The sequence below is a fragment of the Sciurus vulgaris genome (genome assembly GCF_902686455.1).
Source record: "Sciurus vulgaris genome assembly, chromosome: 2".
NCBI classification, from domain to species: Eukaryota; Metazoa; Chordata; class Mammalia; order Rodentia; family Sciuridae; genus Sciurus; species Sciurus vulgaris.
The window spans coordinates 43,527,507-43,545,612 of record NC_136462.1 but is presented as its reverse complement, the minus strand read 5'-3'; the positions used below and the strand labels follow the sequence as shown (position 1 = coordinate 43,545,612).

Genomic DNA, 18,106 nt, shown 5'->3' with positions numbered 1-18,106 from the left:
AGATTTGCCCAGGAATCTTCACAACGTTCTTAACATCTAGAAAATGGTAAGCAACTAAGAATATAGGGAGGAGTTCAAAACTAAAAAAACTCCAAGTTTTAATTTTGCCAGTTTTCAGTAGTCTCTAGACTGTCTTCAACCTCCAGGGTTTGGTGATGCTAATTTTGATCATGGGAGATTCAGGTCATTGATCTTCAAATTCCTTTGCCCTTTCATGTATGACATGCGGGCCAAGTTATTTATACTCTTATATCTATATCTATATATATATGTACATATATGTAGAGAGAGACAAAAGTAAAAATTTAGAAGGACAACGAATATAACATCTGCTTCCTGTGTATGTTTTAATCCTTATACCCCCACTTTGCAGAGCATCAGCTGCCCTAGAAGTAGAATCTATGACCTTGAGTCTACATCATAGCCGATTCTTAACATATAAGCCTTGAACTCCATTTGGAGAAACAAGAGAGTGCTCCAATGTGATCAGGAGATAAATTAACCTGTCCTGTGGACTATCTGACACCTAGAAATTATTTAGCTCTTTAAATTACCTGACGTACGGGGACTGGGATGGCCCGGCCTAGTCAAGGAAATGCAAAGAGAAGCAAGATCCACCAGGGATCCCTTATACACTTAGACATCATAAACATTCCCAGGCTCCCCAAGGACCACTGGAACAGCTGATGGGAAGGTGACCCACATAAGTCACTGGTTACTGAAACAGTGTTTCCTGTCAAGCAAAGGCCCCAGAATTACCACATGCTGTTTTTAATCCTATCACTTTCTCTCATTCTATTTTTGTCCCATTTCACTTTCTAGAGCCTACCTTTAATATAGCTTATCTAGTGGTTATGCTCCTTAAAGTCAAGCCTGAATAACATCATAGAGCTCTACATTTGCCAGACGATGCTATTTTCTTTCATCACCCCAGCTCTCCTTTATACCTTGTTCTTCCTTCTTCCTAGTTCACTGCACCTGTCATGCCTTTCCAAGTGTCTCTGCCCCTGGGACCCCTGGATTGTGCTGGTGCAAGGTTTCACCTCCACTTCTCACCGCAGCCCTTGGGACAGAGCTCTGGGGCCTTCGGAGATTGAAGATGAAGCTGATATGCCACTGGAGAGACTGGGCTGCTTGCTTAGAGGCAAACAACCTAGGCAGGACATGTTAAGAAGACTTTTCAGAGAAGGCAGCATTTGCTGTTTTCAATGCTAAATTCAGTTCAGGAAGAAAAGGGGGAATTATATTCAATTTCTTCTATTTAAGAAGACAAGGATGTGTTTAATCAGTTTAAAAAGAACTTCTCTGAAAAACATGTTGTTTAAAAGTGCTTTTAAAAAGTCATAAGGAAGTTAAGATTCAGTTATCTAGAAAATTCTTCTGAATGGAAGAAAGAATTGGAAGTACTTTTATACTGCTGCATTCAACCTAAAAGCTAGTATCAATGTTCAGTTGGGTGTTTGTGACATTATTGGGGATGAGTTACTTGGCACCCTTGTTTGCCTCTTTTGATGTTACCAGCTACAGTGAAATATCAGGGCGTTATCACCAGAAGAACTAAGCTGTTGCTTACTAAGAAGGTCTGTTGGTGATTCTTGGTTCATAAGAGAACGCAGTTCTTCAATATTCCCTTCTATCCAACTATTGAGGGTTTCAATTTTTTTATCTCTTTCTTGCAGTTTGTTCATTAGATTTTGGATTTCATGCAAGATCTCTTCACCGTTGTGCACCAAGTCCTTAAAGAGATAGCATTTGGGGGTTATGTGAATATAAATTGCAACAAAATAACACACATCCTGAATGAATTCTGTCCAAAACAAAAGGATTACACATGCAGAATGCAATATGAGTGAGTGTATAGACAGCTGATTCACAAAGTTCTGTAAAAGAGCTCAGAGAAATGGACTCTCAAATGAGAAGATTTAATGGAATGCTTACCGAGCTTAGAATTTTTAGTGGTAGTGGTGGCATAAAAATTCAGTATAGCACTGCAGAGGAGGTAAAAATTAAGAGAAAACTTTGGAATCAGGCAGGATCTGAGTTTTAAACTCCCCCCCCCCCCCCAATTCATGACTTGGTCTTGAGCAAGTTACTTCAACTCTGAGCCTCTGTAGCTTCATCTCAAAACAGACATCAATACTTTATTCAATGTTTTGTTTGTTAAACAAGGATTTTTATGTCAACTTTAAATGTTTAGAAAGGAGCAGAGCCTGAATTTAAATCCCAGCCTACCTGCCACTAGAGTGGGGAGGTGTGGGGGTGTCCCATGACTGGTAAAACTGAAGAGTGCTGGAGCTTGGAACTGACAACTTTGTCCTCGAACAAAATGTGCTCCATCGGAGCTTGCAAGAGAAAGAAAGGAAGAAAGAAGGAAGGAAAGAGAGGAGAGGAGAGGAGAGGCAGAAAGAAGGAAAGAAAAGTCTTTCCTCTTTAACTGAGTGGTAGTATTGGAAGATAGTAAGGATTAAGATTTCATAGTGACATTTGGCACAACGGATACCTTTCAGGATGTGATAGTCACACCAGCTCTGTCACTCTCCTGTAATCTTGAACTCTTATCCTTACAGACACACATACATGTATGTATGCACATATACATTTATTCCATAGGTGAACATTTCTGGAAATATGTTACTTATGGAGGCATCAAACACGTACAAAAAAAAAAAATGCTCACCTTAACTGTGGCCTGAAATTCTGTCCACAAATCTACATAACGTGCTGAAATAGATTTAAAAATACATTGGTTACTGAACCAATTTGAACATTTTAATAAAGCTAGTGTTTGTTTTTATTTTTCAAGAAGTATTTCTATCTGGAATTTTCTGTGTCCAAAATGACAGAATAATTGGATCAGACTTGCTCTCCCACTGCCTCTTTTCAGACCCATAGCGCAAGCAGGGCAGGGGAGTTTTGTACACAGATACAAAAAGCTGCACCAAGATTAGCAAACTGGATTCAGCAACAGATAAAACCAACAAAAGCCTTTGAACCAGTGGACTTTATTCCAGGAATAGGAAATTGGTTTAGTAATCAAAGCTCCATGGAGGCAATTTTCTACATGAACAGCATAGCCTGAAAAATATCATGGAGGCCTCTCAGGAGCCATCTGGGCTGTGGAGGCTGGTCACATGAGCACTGTATACCTCCATGACGGACCCCTTGATAGACACCGTGGATATCTCAACCCAGGCAACACTCTACATGTGTGGCCACATGTTCTTACTGGGGAAATGAAGTGCATTCAGACAATGCCCCAGGAGAGGACACTGGAAGCTTAGACCTGTTTCCCTCCACATGTTGCCTTGCATGCTTTTTCCCTTTGCTGATTTCACAGTGTGTGTGTTTATTTATTTATTTATTTTTTACTGTAATAACAATAATTATAACAGCCTCTGAGTCCTGTGGATCTTTCTAACTAACCATTAAGCCTGTGGGTGGTCCTGGGAACAGCTAAACCAAAAGCTGTAAAATACTAACATATTAAACTAAAAGCTCTTCAAGATCTTGGGATAGGCAAAAATGTCTTAGGCATTAATCCTAAAAGACTTGAATAGGACACATAGCAGATTGCAGTTTCCAAATATGGCCCCACAATACATCCCATTCCACCTGCTCCCTCTCCAACATGATGCTGATACTCCTCCCAGTGAGGGGTGGAGTTGGTGCCCCTTTCCCTTGTACTGGGTAACTGCCTTAACACTGACAGTAATGTGGCAGTAACACTCTGACTTCTGAGCATAGGTCATAAAACTTCTGCTTTGTTCTCTTGGGATGCTTGCTTTGGAGCCAGGCAGCTATATGCAGAGGTCACAAGGAGGTGTTCTGGCCAACTGGCGATTCACTGAGATTTAGTTGAGAGCCAGCATCAACTTCAGACACATCAATGAATGGGTCCTTAGATGATTCCAGTTCCCCACTGTTGCACTCTCCACAGCCTTTGAGCTGTGCCAGCTGATGCTTGCAGAGCAGACATGAGTTTTCTCCAAACTCTGAGCAAATTGCCAATTTGTGAGCAAAGTAATGATCTGTCTTAAGCCACTAGGTCTGTGATAATTGTTATGCTGCAAAAGACAACTGGTTGGTTCAAGACACTTCACAAAAGATGGCACACAAATGGCCAAAAATACACCTGAAATGATATTTGATAACATTATTCATAAGGAAAAGCAAATTAAAACCACAATAAAATGCCATTCCATACTTATTAAAATGGTTAAAATGTGAACACTTTAAAGTGTTCTGGAAATTTTAAGTGTTGGTGGATGTGGAGCAATGGGAATTCTTCTACATCGCTAGTGAAATAAAAAATGGGTACAACCATTTTGTACTTCAATGAAAATTGGCAGTTTCTTAAAAGGCAATCATATGCTAAACATATAAGCCAGCAATTTGACACCTAGGTATTTACCCAAGAGGAAAAGAAAAACATATCCACAAAAATACTTATCAACAAATGGTCACAGCTGTTTCATTAATAATAACTCTAAACTGAGTGTCCTTTAATTGGTGGATGGATAAACAAACTATGGTATATCTATACAATGGACTACTAGCATACAGCTATAAGTAAACTAATGAGACAAGGAACTATCTGAACAAATCTTAGAGCACATTTTGCTTAGTCCAAGAATCTAGGTACAAATGTGTGCAAACTCTATTATTTGATTTATTATTAGTGTGAGAAAGCAGATAATGGTTTCCAGGATTTGGTGATGGGAGTGGGAGATCAAGTGTGAAGGGATACAAGGCAAATGTTGCAATGATGAAAATTTCTGCATCTCACTGTGGAGGTAGTGGTTTCAGTTAGGTACATTTGCCAAAACTCATTACACCTAAAATAGGTACACTTTATTATAAGCAAACTTATAAAATCGATTTCAACGAAACAAAAACTTTATGTGCAAGGAATACCCATGGCATGTTACTTACTGTGCTGAGTTATCAGTTCCCAAGACACATTACTTAAGTTGTGTGTGAGGTCTTCTTGGCCTTTTCTGTATTTCTCTACGTTGTTCTTCATATATGAAATATACTGAAAATGAAAGGCATGTGATTGCTTTTAGCAGTTTAGTTACTGTGGGTTAAATATCCAGGTAGTTATGTGGCACACGTGTTGATTCCTTCTCTGTGACACCAACTCTTCTATGTGTGGGGGTGACAGTGGTGAGTGCCCTTTTCCAGGCTTCCATCTGTGGAGGGATCCTGCTTTCTACCAAGTATTTCAGCACCCAATAAACATGCTGTTCTGAATTTAATTTGCCAAAATAAGAAATTAAGAGATGTTTGAATGCACATGTATACAAACACACACACACACACACACACACACACACACACACGTTCCTTATGCAAAATGTGTGTGCAGCAAGTGTCACAAGTCAGTAATTATTGAGACAGAAGACCCCATGGAATTGCCCACTTGATTGAGAGGTTTCATTAGATTATGCGATGGTGGTGGTAGTAGTCTGGGTAAATAAAATCATGGTTTTTCTATTCTGACCTCCCAATGCTCAGAAGTTTAAAACTCTAGAGTTTCTAGGAATTCTAAAAATATGGGCTTTGGGTTAAATATTTGGCACTTGGCCCAGTTTCAGGAGAGAAACAGGCAAATACTATAAATTATGAATAAAATTCTTAGAAATTGAAGGGGTGAACATGAGAATGTTGCACAGGACTGTTTATAACCATGGATTAGAGTCTACCTATGTATATTTGATTTTGTGACACGCTGGGTGGCTTGCCTGCTTGTAGTAAACTAAAGTGAAAGCCACATTAAGCCAAGTCCCAAGTCTCATTTCTGTCCCTCTTTGAACAGGAAGATTGTCAGCCTGGTTAAGCTGGACTTTCCCGTTTCTCCCAGAACTATCCCTTCTTGGTCCCTCTTTGATCTCCTCTTCTGCAGTTTATGCCTTCCAAATTGCTTTCTCCAGTGCCCTGTACACAGCTCACTGATCCATTCAACACACTGACCCTGAAGAGATCTTCCATGTGTAAATCCTGCCTCTGTGTTAATGATACCCAGAAGACTTCTCCTCTGAACTCCTAACATGGTGTGGTTTGGTGCTTTAACTCTAGCGACCTATCTGGACCCTGTCCACGCTGTTGCATATGAATTGTAATTATCCACTTATATGTGCATCTCTTCAGCTAGATTAGGAGCTTCTTAAAGGCAGAATCTTACTCATTCACTATCCTTTGCCAAATGCCTGGAACTCAGTGGTTATTTAAAGTAAAGGGACATGCTCAGCAAAACAGAGGGGTGAGTGAGTATGACAGTAGCACAGGGTCATCCCAGTCTAGTAGATGGTTACTGAACCCAAACACGGTCTTTCATATAGGCATCATTTGGTCACCTATTGACAAAATAGCAGTAACAGTTCCAATTCTTTTGATGAATAATTAATACCATTACCATTTTGATGGCCAGAGAGTCTCGCCAAATATTTCCACGGGTGGATGAAATGCCTCTTGAGTTTCTTTCAAAGGCTAGAAGAACAGGGGTATGTTGCATGTGTGTGGTTATTGGTGATGGTTCATATTTTGGCTCTTTGGAGCACAGTTCCCTTTCAAAGTACATTAGTACTTATTATGCCATTTTAATTCACCAAGAAAACAAGAGGCACAAGGTAGGATAACAATCGTCATCTAACAGATGAGAAAAATTTCCCGGAGAGGTGAAGGAATTTCCCAATGCCATTGCACTTGACAATAGTGCATCACTTTCCCTTACCATCTTACTGCTGTAGGGCTGAGTGTTTTGTATTTTCTTCTAGCTACTAAAAAGTTTAAAAAAATGTAGAACCTCTTTTTCCTCATATATAAAAGGGACATAATATATCATCTGCTTTATGTGGTTATTGTGAATATTGAATGAGACTGAATCCCTCCAACATGCAAGGCATTGTGCAAAACACATTTGGGATAGACCCTGACCTTGAAGATCATTATGGCTTACTGAAAAAAAAAAATGTTTTTTTGAAAAAAAAATGCATTTCTTTTGTGCCATCAGTTTACAAAGAAGTAACATTCACTTTGTAAGTTAGGAGTTATTCCTATTTTAAGAGGACGAAAATGAAGCTCACAAGTTAGGTGAGCTGCCCAAAATCAGTTTCATCAAAGAATAACAAACTCTAATCCAGGTATTCAAATTAGAGAAAATCACTCAACTTTTTGTTACTGTTTTGTCACAGAATATGAAATATTGAAGCCTAAACACTTTAAAATTTATTTGTGTATACACTATATATAGACAATATATTCATTCATTCATTCATTGGATGTATCAATTTGAAGTATTAAAATTCAGTGGCATGTATCTGATTTTTAGGCATAATATTTGAACACATTAAAATCAGCAAATCAAGTATAAATGAGAGTTGGGGATATAGCTCAGCTGGCAGAGTGCATGCCTTGCATGCACAAGGCCCTGGGTTCAAATCCCCAGAGCCTCAAAAAAAAAAAAAAAAAAAAAAAAGAATCAAGTATAAATGAGTAAAACTTGATCTTTTGAGATTGAGACTTTAATTGTAGGGGTCAGATAAACAAATTCATTTGCTATAAAAAGAACTACAATCAATATGAAACAGATAATTTTTAAAAATGGGGGGAAAAGTTTGAACAGCTACTTTACCAAGGAGGCTATCCAAGTGCCCAGCAACATAAGAATAGGTGCTTCATCACTCATCAGGAACATGAAAATTAGTCGGACTTTGCTACATATCCAACAAAATGGTTAAATTGTAAAAGATAAGGGACTGGGGGCTAGTTCAGTAGTAGAAGACTGGCCTAGCATGCATGAAACCCTAGGTTCAATCCCCTGCACAAATAAAATAAAATAAAATAAAATAGAGTGGGAAACCATTCTTAAACACATGAAAGAAAGAGAGATGGTTTTAGTGAGAACGTAGAACAATTGGTGTTGTTGTGCATTGCTGGTAGGAGTGGCAATTGGTGCAAAGCTCTTGGGAGATCACCGATCGGTAGTAAAGTAGAAAATGTGTGTCCTTCTGACCCTGAAATTTCACTTGAGATTCATCTAAGAATCATATCCAAAAGAAACATGTATATATGTTCACCAAGAAAAAAGAAAGGTACACAGATGTACCTAGCAACACTCTCTGTAATGACCCAAAGTCAGCAACTCTGCAAACACCCATCCACAATAGAGCATATAAATATGGTACAGTCATAGAATGGAATACTATACAGAACTAACTATATCAAACTAATCAGGATGAGCCTCACAAACACCTGTATAAGCTAAAGAGTGTATACTGTATCATTCTAGGCATCAAAAGTCCAAAACCAGGCAAAGCTAGTCAGTGGTGTTGGAAGCCAATACTGTTACTCTTGTGGAGAGGGGAATAGTGACTGGAAGGATGTAAAAAATACCTGGATACTGTTAATTCTTTGCTTTAAAAGCTCTTATCTTCTTTTCTCACACAATTATTATTGATCTGAAGCCAAAAGCCAACGGGAGCCATTATGCAAAATGAGGCATTCTTGAACTTACTTTTTTTAATCTTTCATTTTCCAGGAGTAAAAGGTTTGCTTTTTGATCATTTACAAAGATTTCATATTCTAAATTCTTTAGAATTTCAAAATGATCTCTGACTTTCTCACTTTCAAGATCTCGTAATTTTTGTAATTCCTGCTTCATTTTCTCCTGCTCAAACATAAAAGCCACAATTATCTCACAGAACTCAAAGAACAGGGCACCAGGAAACTGGGCTACCTAGATCATCGAGCTTGGTTCTAAATTAATCCCTGGAGCTGAGACTGTAGACATCTTTTCCTAGAAAAACTTGCAAACTCTAAAGATGACTCATGAAAATTTATTCATGGACTTTGGGAAAGAGATCATGTTAAAAACTCCAGACCTGGAGACAACTTTACAGAAAGTAAATACTTTGATGTATGAAAGACTGCCTGGCTGAAAAAAAAAAAAAAAAAAGATGGGAGAAAGGAGGGAAATTTATTGAGGTTTTTAAAAAGAATTAATGTTTCTTGAAGGATTTTTAAAAATTATCTACTGAATTCTCTCTTTGGTGCTCAGTTGTTATACTGCTACGAATCACCTGGTCTTTATTCATGCATAATCATCACCAAAGTCACCTAACTAAGAAAATAGAACTGTATTTATGGGAGACTTAACTTATAATTGTCTCCTTCATGTTTCTCTCTCTCTTTTTTTTTTTTGGTGCTGGGGAATCAAACCCAGGGCCTTGTGCTTGCACGGCAAGCACTCTACCAACTGAGCTATCTCCCCAGCCCTCATGTTTCTCTTTGTAATATATTACAAGTTACTTTTTGTTATCAGTGTACCTCAAAGAATAGGATGTTTCTGTTTTCATTTAACTGATTTTATATACATGACTTATCATGGACTACTGCTTGTAAATTCTTAATAGGTAGTAAATACCTCTTCACCTGTTCCTATTGCATCCACTCCCACATAACCTCTGCCAATCATCATTCATCCTTAAAAAGTATAATCTGTCTTCACCTTATCAAGAAGAAAATTGGATTTTCCCCTCCTGTTGGCTAGTTCTTAGTTGTATCTCTCTCTCTTACATATGTGTATATGTGTGTGCCTGTATACACATGCACATGTGAATATGTATGCATGCACACACAGTATGACCAAAATTCAAAAACATTGTCATTGGCCAGGTGTGGTGGGGTGCACTTGTAATTCCAGTGGCTTGCCAGGCTGAGGCAGGAAGATTGCAAGTTCAAAGCCAGCTTCAGCCTCTTAGTGAAGCCCTCTGCAACTTAGTGAGATCCTGTCTCAAAATAAAAAATAAAAATGGCTTCAGTGGTGAAGCCCCCCTGGGTTCAATCCCCAGTACCAAAACAAAAACAAAATTAAAAAAAAATTGGCGTTGAAAGAGTAAGTATAAGAAATGTGGATATCATGAATACTTTAAAGGTGCCATGTAAATATACTGCCAGAATATGCCAGAATTGTCTTAAAAGAAGAATGAATACATCTATCCTACCGTATTTTCTAAGTATCTTGAAAATTCTCTTGTCAACTGAGTAATGCCAGTGCATATTAACTTCTCCTCCTGTTTTCGTGCTATTAAAAAAGAGAAAGAAAGAAAGTAACCACTCACAATGGTCTTAAAATAACATTAACCAAAGTAAGACATGTACCTAGTTTATAAAGTCAAATACTATTATAAAGTATAATAAGTATACTATTATAAAGTATAATCAAGCCCTGCCTCAATGCTGTACCTATGCCTGTCTCACTCTTCAGAATCAACCATTTTTTAAACTTTTTTGTCCTTTCTTCCTGTATTTGGTTCAATTTTCTTTAAAAATATACTTATCAGAATTTATTGATTTATAATTTTTAAAACATTTTCTGCTTTCTTAAAGGAAGGTACCTAATATGCTTATTCTCACGCCCACAAACCCCGTCCACACCCACAACAACACCATTTCTTAATTACTAAACATTCTTTATATTCCCTAATTGTCATTTTAGCATTCTTTTCCTTTTTTCATAAATGCAATATATTTCTTTTTCTAAGAATATTCTCTTTAAAAGCATTCATATGCTCTTTGTCTTATCTATGTTTTCACCAAGTTCTCTGTTTCTATCTTCAGTTTCTGTCTTTCCCTCTGGATTCTTAAGATTTCAGAGGATCTTTGTCTAATCCCTTTTAAGAGTGAGACACTGAAAGATTTCCCTGCTGTGTGAGCTTCAGTGAGCAGTGATCAGGAAGGGACCCATCATTTCTGGAAGGCTCGAATGCTAGTATCTCTTGTGGGGCTTCTCTCTGAACTCTTCAGTTTCCTTAGAGGAACACACCAACAGTCTCCTTCTTCAGGGTGGGCTAAGAGATGACAGAAGAGTAATCCTGTTCTCTTTCAGGACTATTTAAACTCAGGATTTAGTAATTCACTATAGTATGTTGTTTCTCTTCAAACTTAGTCAAAGTAGAACTGATTCCTTTATATTCTAATGTGGGGAATTTTATTTTTCTGTTTCTTCCATAAATTTGTGTCTCCATGTTGAATTTTCCCCAAAACTTTTCTGTTTCTTAACATGAAACTGCCACAGCTGGCTGGCAGCATTCACCAGGCTGAGCTGTGGAAGGGGGTCTGGGTACAGTACTGTCTTCTGTCCTCAGCCCTATCTGATGCCCTGCAGTTTGAAAGCATCTGGTCCAATTTCTTTGCAAGCATGAGGAGGAAGATTCACTCAGTCAGTTGCACAGAGAGGAGATTTGACTTGGGAGGGGTCTAACTACTCTTCATAAAGACTTCCTTCCAACCAGTCTCATGGCTCATGTTGGTCTTCATAGTACCAAGGTTAGGCCTGAGACTTCCTATATCCTGCAGAGAGAATTTTTTTTTTTTTTTTTTGCCTTCCATGGGTTCCTTTCCCAGTAGCCACAGACTATTCATATTTCCACTAATACCTTTATCCAATTACACTTTCCCAGAATTTATTGATATTTATTATCAGATAATATACAAATGAATAATCACCAGATAATAAATATCAGTCAATATCTCAGTATTTTTTAACATCTTTTAAAAGAAATCTTTTACACACTTTTTTTTTTTTTGTGAAGGAGCAAAGATATGTGCCTGTGTTTCATCCAACACATTTAACTAAAAGCCCAGGCACTGTGCTCTGTGTGAACTGAGCCTGCACAGGCTGTCTCTAAGTGGAGTGGGGCAGGTGCTCTCTCCTAGGTGCTGAAGACATTGGTTTTCCACTCCCTCTTGTTTTGTTCTCCTGTCTTCCCCTCTTTTCTTTGCTTTCAACATCTTCTCTCTTTTCTTTACCTTAAGAGATTCAGTATTTGCAATGTATTGCTCACTTTTAAACTCAGAGCACTTCTTATGTCCCACACCCACTACAAAAAGGGGAAAGGAGGAAAAGTTGGGCAAACAGAAATTTGGAAATGAAATACATACATATTGTGAGTCTGGTTAAAAGTCATAAAGGGTCAGGAAAACCTATGCTGAGTTGACTAAGTGAAAACCTGACAAGAAGTGAAAAAATCAACTGAGAAATGGGAAGGGGACTGATTATCTATGCCCTTCTTATTATTCTTAGAGTTATAAAAACTTCTGTTGGCAATAATCACTGTTCATTTTTTAATATTTGTTACTTGACATTTGAACATATTGGGCTTCCTCCTTAGTGTCCCATTTTGACACAGGCTATTTTAATTCCTAACCTCATGTTTATTTTTGTTACCTGGTCATTCCCACTCCCACCCCAGTGGATGCTTTTTGCTCCCATTCCTGTGTTTTCTGAAACTTTCGGTCCTGGCCTGTTGATTGGCATGCCCCTTCTCTCATTATCTATAAGACACAGGCTCTAGAAGTGGTTCCTGCTTAAAGACCTGCTTGGACTCCCTGGATATTGATTCTCTTCTCCTCAAATGCAAGAGAAGAGACAAACCTCTGGAATGATTTTGGACCTGGGTTCAGGATTAGATGATCACACCTAATTCTTGTGGAGAAAACAATTATTTTTATATTAAACCACGTGTGGTTATGTAACAGAATGCAAAATATGCATACTTGCAGACAGAGTTCGCATCTTCTACTAAGCTCCCAGATCAAGGCAGTTCTTACCTATCTCTACCTTAGGTGTAGGTTAGTGAAAAAAGTCACATTTACATTGATAAATGTAAAATCATAGCTAGAAATAATATATAATTTTCAAATTCAGAGTAAGAAACAAAAAAAAAAATTTCTCCAAGTGGTAGCTGTTACAGGAGTCAATTTTACCTTTATAAGTATGGAAAGAAACAACATAATACAGTGAGTGACTAATTATTAATTTTAAATAGTCTTTAGAAGAGAAAGAAAACATTTGATAACAGCAACAGTAAGACCCTGTGGAGAAGGTATGGAGAAGAGAAACTTAGGAGAGCAGGGGGAAAATGAGAAAATAGAGAGTAAAAGACATGGAAAATGTCGGATGGATTTCACCATGACTTCTTTAGGTTGAAAGGAAACCTGGGATGGAAATTTATTACCAAATACTTCATTTGTACCTGTAAAAATACTATAGAGATCTTCTAACTTTTTATATTTGATTTCATACTCTTCTTCTGCTTCCTGAAGTTGTGGAATACATTCAATTAGTTCTTCTTCAGTCTCTTTCTTAATTTGTATTTCCTGAACATATAATTTCTTTAAAGAAAATAAAGCTAGTGAGAAGTGTGATTTTGGAGAATTTACCAACAATTTAGAATAGAATGGAAGTTCTTTGAAGGGGAGAGCTCTGTTTTCTAGTGCAAGGTTCACAAAACAGTGTCTGGTATACAGTAGGCAGTTAATAAATATTTGTGGTCTCACTCACTGACTCTTTGGCAAGGATATATAATAAAGTAAGGATATTGGATCCAATTGCCTCTCCAAAGATCCTTCAGTTCTGTATCTTTACTGTTACATTTTTATTGCTACCATATGCACAACCAAAAACATACTTGAGAAGAAATTCTCTTGGTCGATCATATTTCATGAAAAAAGGGCACCAAAATAATATACAAGTTGTAAGGAATGTGGATGTAAGTAAAATATGGGAAGAGGATTAGAAACAATTGGATATAATATCACAACAAATAGATAAAAGTGCCCAAAGCAAAATGTAAAGATGCCTGCTTACTCAAACTCAAGTTTTATTTAGTTTCAAATGCATTAATAGTTGTGCTTCTTATCGCAAATTATAGAGGGAGTGCTTAGACATCTCTTTGATAGAAGAGCTTGGTTTCATTTTAATACATTGATGTGCTGATCTGATATGTCCCCTCCCGAATTGATATTACTTATGATAATGATAATACTTATGAATAAATAGAGAAAGATAAAAATGCACACAGGAAAATAAAACACCATAATTTAAGAATAATGTGGAAGTGGGAATGAATTTCTCCAAACTGCAGTACTGAGTAGGTAAAGAAACTTGATCTATTATTTATACTACAGTCTCTAAAAAAATAGGGCAGCCTGGGCTTATAAACACGTATGTGCATTCAATTCCATCCCCTTCACACGGCTTGGGCTGCCAATGCTGCCCTGACAAGAAACCATGCTTATTTAATGCCTCGGGTGATGTCATGGTGTGGGGTCCTAAGTGCAGTGCATTTAAGACAAGTTCAGTTGTTGTTTGTCTGTGGGCTCAGGTTGTTGGAGTAGGGTAGCCAGTCAAGTCCACACCTTGTTCAGTTCCTTCCTCGTGTGTCTGATTTCTGAGCCACATGTATATTTAGTTCAGTGAAGATGAACTCTAGCTTCTGCGGAGTCCCAATCTCAAGAAGTTGGAGGCAAGGAAGACAGAAAAAACATGCAGGCTCCTGTCCATGCTAATGGGTTCCAGCTTAACCTGCAAATCCCAATTTGTCTAGTTTTTGACCTCTTCCTGTTGGTCTTTCCTTCCCAAGTGCCTGTCCTGCTGACTTCAGATTTGAGCATCCAGATGTAAAGCTGACAGCCCGTGGAGATTCTGTAGCCAGGAAAGTTCATTGCAGAAGATCAAATCTTATAGTAAATCACTAACCTAGAGGCTCTGCTTCTCTGATCAAATCCTGCTTGATGTGTGGGACCCAGTAGATCCAATGGTACTGCACATGGCAGGCAAGATAATGATGCACAAAACTGTGGAGGCTCTGAAGGAAGAATTAGAGTGGAGGCCCTTGGCCTACACAGGAGTCAGTTACAGCACTGCCTGGGAGACACTACCTCCCAATTTATATTATGTAAGTTTATGTTATAAACCAAGCAATTAATGTTCAGCACTGAATTCCTTAGAACTTGTGGATCAGAGACCCAAAGGGTAGTAGGACTTCTCACTCTTAAGCCTAGTGGTTGTGCTCTCCTTCCTTGTGACTTTAGACTCTATTGGTTTAGAGACCTTACTGCTGAAGAGAAGAATGATCCCATTAAGGGCAAGGGAACCAATAATGATTCCATAAATCAAACTCTGAGATTACTTTTTTTTTCCATTTCGGGCTCTTCATGACACTGGACCAAAGACAGAAGTGGTATTACATTGCATCCAGGGTTATTGATGGTGATCATCAAAGGAAAACAGCACTACTGCTCTATAGCAAGCTACCATCAGTCCTTGACTCGTGTGAATTAGGCATGAATGGACACAGCCCCATAGTGAAACACAGTCTGCCATTGTGCAGGCTGGAGGTCTCTTTGTGGTAGTTTTGCAGTTGATGGTCTTGTGTTTTGTAATCTGTATTTTCATTTGCAAATTCTTATACATTTATTTTACTTATCGTGCCCAATTGCATTGTATAAGCTTGAGTATAATATTAAATAAGGTCCTTGTTCTTTATTTATGATTCTATGAATTTTCTCCACTGTTTTACCATCAAGTATGGTGGTAAACTCTTAGCATTTATCATCAAAAAATATCTGGCACGTCTTGGGGTATAGCTCAGCAGTAGAGCTTAACATGATTGAGGCCCTGGATTCAACTTCTAGCACCAAAAACAAAACAACAAAAAAATCTGAGATACAGACAGCTTCTTATCACTTCTTTAGTAATCTTCCTGGTTTAAGTTACCTTTGTTTGAGTTATTGCTTAACTTCGCAGTTGGTCTTCCTGCATCCACCTTTGCTTTCCTAAATTCTACTTAATGTGGCAACTAGTGAGATCCTGCTTTTTAAAGTTAGATTATTTTAACCCTCTGCTCAGAACCTTCCAGTGGCTTCCTGGTTCAGGCAGAGCAAAGGATAAAGAACTTGCAAAGGCCTGTAGGGGTGTGGCAGATATGAGATGCTCCACTTGGATCTTTCTCAAGGGAGGAATCCCCGCCCTATTGTGAGAAGTGTAGTTAACTGACACATCTTGTACTTGGCTTCTTCACCTCAGCTCTCTAGCCAATGTCCTGCCCTTGCAGGTACAGCCCCCAATTATGATGAGCAAGGTTTTTATGGCTTGGATCTGGACTGTACTTCAAAGTCTCCTATGTTCAGAGGTGGGGCTTTTGAGAAATGATAGCATCAAGAGGGCTCTGAGTTCACCAGTGGATTAACCCATTTATGGCTGAATGGACTACTGGGAGGAGCCAGACACTTGTAGGCAGGTGGGGCCTGATTGGAGGAAGTAGGTCACTGACAGCATGCCCTGGGAGGGTTTATCTTCTCTTTGGCCCCTTCCTTCTCTCTCTCTCAGCTTCTCTGCTGTCATGAGCTGAGAAGGTTTCTTCCACCATGCCCTTCCACCTCACCTTAGGTCCAGAGTAATGGAATTGACTTACTATGGACTAAAACTTCTGAAACCATTAATAAAAATTAATTTTCCTCTTCTAAGTTGTTTGTGTCAGATGTTTGATCACAGCAATGAAAACCTAACACAGAGGTCATGCAAGGGAGAGCTCTTCAAATGGGCACTCCTCAATCAGAATCCCACTGTAGAGTTTGTCAGGATACACAGCTATTACTCCCTAATAAATCTCTGCACTCCTGATTCTATCTTAGTGTCACCTGCAGATGACTCCCTACCACCATTGGCATTCCCATCTTACCCAGAGATACCACCCTTTTGTTAGTCCTTAGATATGACAGCCCTGCCTCGGGGCCTCTGTGTTCAGCACGCTTTCTGCTTAGAGCTCTGTCCTGCAGATATGTGCATGGCACACTGCCTCACCCTTCCCTTAAGAGTGGAGCTCTTCCCTGACTACCCTATTTTGCAATGGCACACAAACTGTAGGCTCTGTCCCATTTCCCTGCTTAAGTTTTCTTTGGAGCATTAATTGGCACGCCATATACATGTTCTATTTATCATTTATTTCCAGCCTTGTGTTGCTAGATTTTGAGCTGCACAAGGGCAGAGCTTTTGTCTGTTTTTTTGTTTTGTTTTGTTTTGTTTTGTTTTTTGTGACATCCCAAAGAATTGCAGGCTCCCACACATGTTGCAAGCAACAGGAGAAAACTTTCCACCCTGACTCTTCTCCCTTCTGTTTCTTCTTCTTTACTACTACTGTGAAGTAATCTGAGCAATGGTTTGTTCTCTGAGTCAAGCCAGTATCCATTTTACTTCTTTGAATTTTCTGGTCATCATCTTCCAACATTGGTTCTCTGGGTCCCTATATTTTCATATTGATGATCTGTCTTTTTACCTCTATTAAGCCATTTTTTTTTAAATGCACAGAGAAATGTGTGATTGCAGTTTTCATCTGTTCCATGGTGCTGTGTTTCTGAAGTGCTATTCATTTGTTGGAAAGTTTTGTTCCCCTTTTCACTCGCTTTTCTCATAACATTTCCCATAATATTTTTCTCATTCGTTTTTGAATGAAAGGTGTGTCTTTTTTATTATTTACATCAGAAAGAACTGATTATTATTGGGCAAATTATCTGAAAGTGTTTCCATATCACTTTGTCAGGATGGGGGTGGATAAGGTGAGCAGAACTGGACCAAGGTAAGATTCTAAACTTTGAAATTTAAGGGCTTCTTTGTCACAAAGTAAGGAACTGTTTCCTTCAACTATAGTTCCTGTTTGATGTCGCCAAGACCTTGTTTTCCTCTTCAAACCTAATCAAGTTCAGGAAGGCTTCTGGTACGGATTCAGCTTGATTGCCCTGGTAAGTCTGGAAAATTTTCTACATATAGTTTCCCAGAATACTATAAATAAACAAAACCATTAGAGTGCTACATGGCATTTTTGGACCTATTGGATGCTGGTGTCTTCATTACCAGAAACGTGCTGATGTCTTCTATACTAGCCTGAGATAAACCAGGTACATTCCAACTTGGATGAAAATCACTTTCATCCTGATCATTTTATACACCCTTCCTTCTGATCCAAATCATGGGAATCCTTTGGTCTTTTTTGCCACCTAAGACTAGGCTTCTTTCAGGAAGTCCCCAATAAATTGGACTCTGTAATCTTGGATCTGTCTGCCTCTTTCTTCAGTCTCACAGCACCTTGGGGTCAATTCTTATACTCTGTGACTGGGTTTTCCAGAACATTCCGACTACCATTCTTGTTCTCTACCAGTGACTGCCTCCAAGAATCATGCCCTTATCTTTCAAGGTAATACCATCACCTCAAAAAGATATGATTTTGTTGTTTTCTGCAGATCTGCAACCTCCGGGTGCCTCTGG

At 38.5% G+C, this 18,106-nt stretch overlaps 1 protein-coding gene across 4 annotated transcripts in view; it reads right to left on the bottom strand.

Annotated features, from left to right (window-relative positions):
* Nucleotides 1-18,106, bottom strand: part of CCDC175 (coiled-coil domain containing 175) — a 58,320-nt gene that overhangs the window by 3,546 nt on the left and 36,668 nt on the right. For all 4 annotated transcript variants that reach the window (XM_079128654.1, XM_079128655.1, XM_079128656.1 and 1 more), the window contains 6 exons: nucleotides 13,038-13,176; nucleotides 10,005-10,084; nucleotides 8,516-8,668; nucleotides 4,933-5,035; nucleotides 2,678-2,721; nucleotides 1,574-1,736 (listed from right to left, as the gene is read on the bottom strand). In XM_079128654.1, coding sequence (XP_078984780.1) covers nucleotides 1,574-1,736; nucleotides 2,678-2,721; nucleotides 4,933-5,035; nucleotides 8,516-8,668; nucleotides 10,005-10,084; nucleotides 13,038-13,176 — 682 coding nt within the window. The remainder of the gene's footprint in view (nucleotides 1-1,573; nucleotides 1,737-2,677; nucleotides 2,722-4,932; nucleotides 5,036-8,515; nucleotides 8,669-10,004; nucleotides 10,085-13,037; nucleotides 13,177-18,106) is intronic.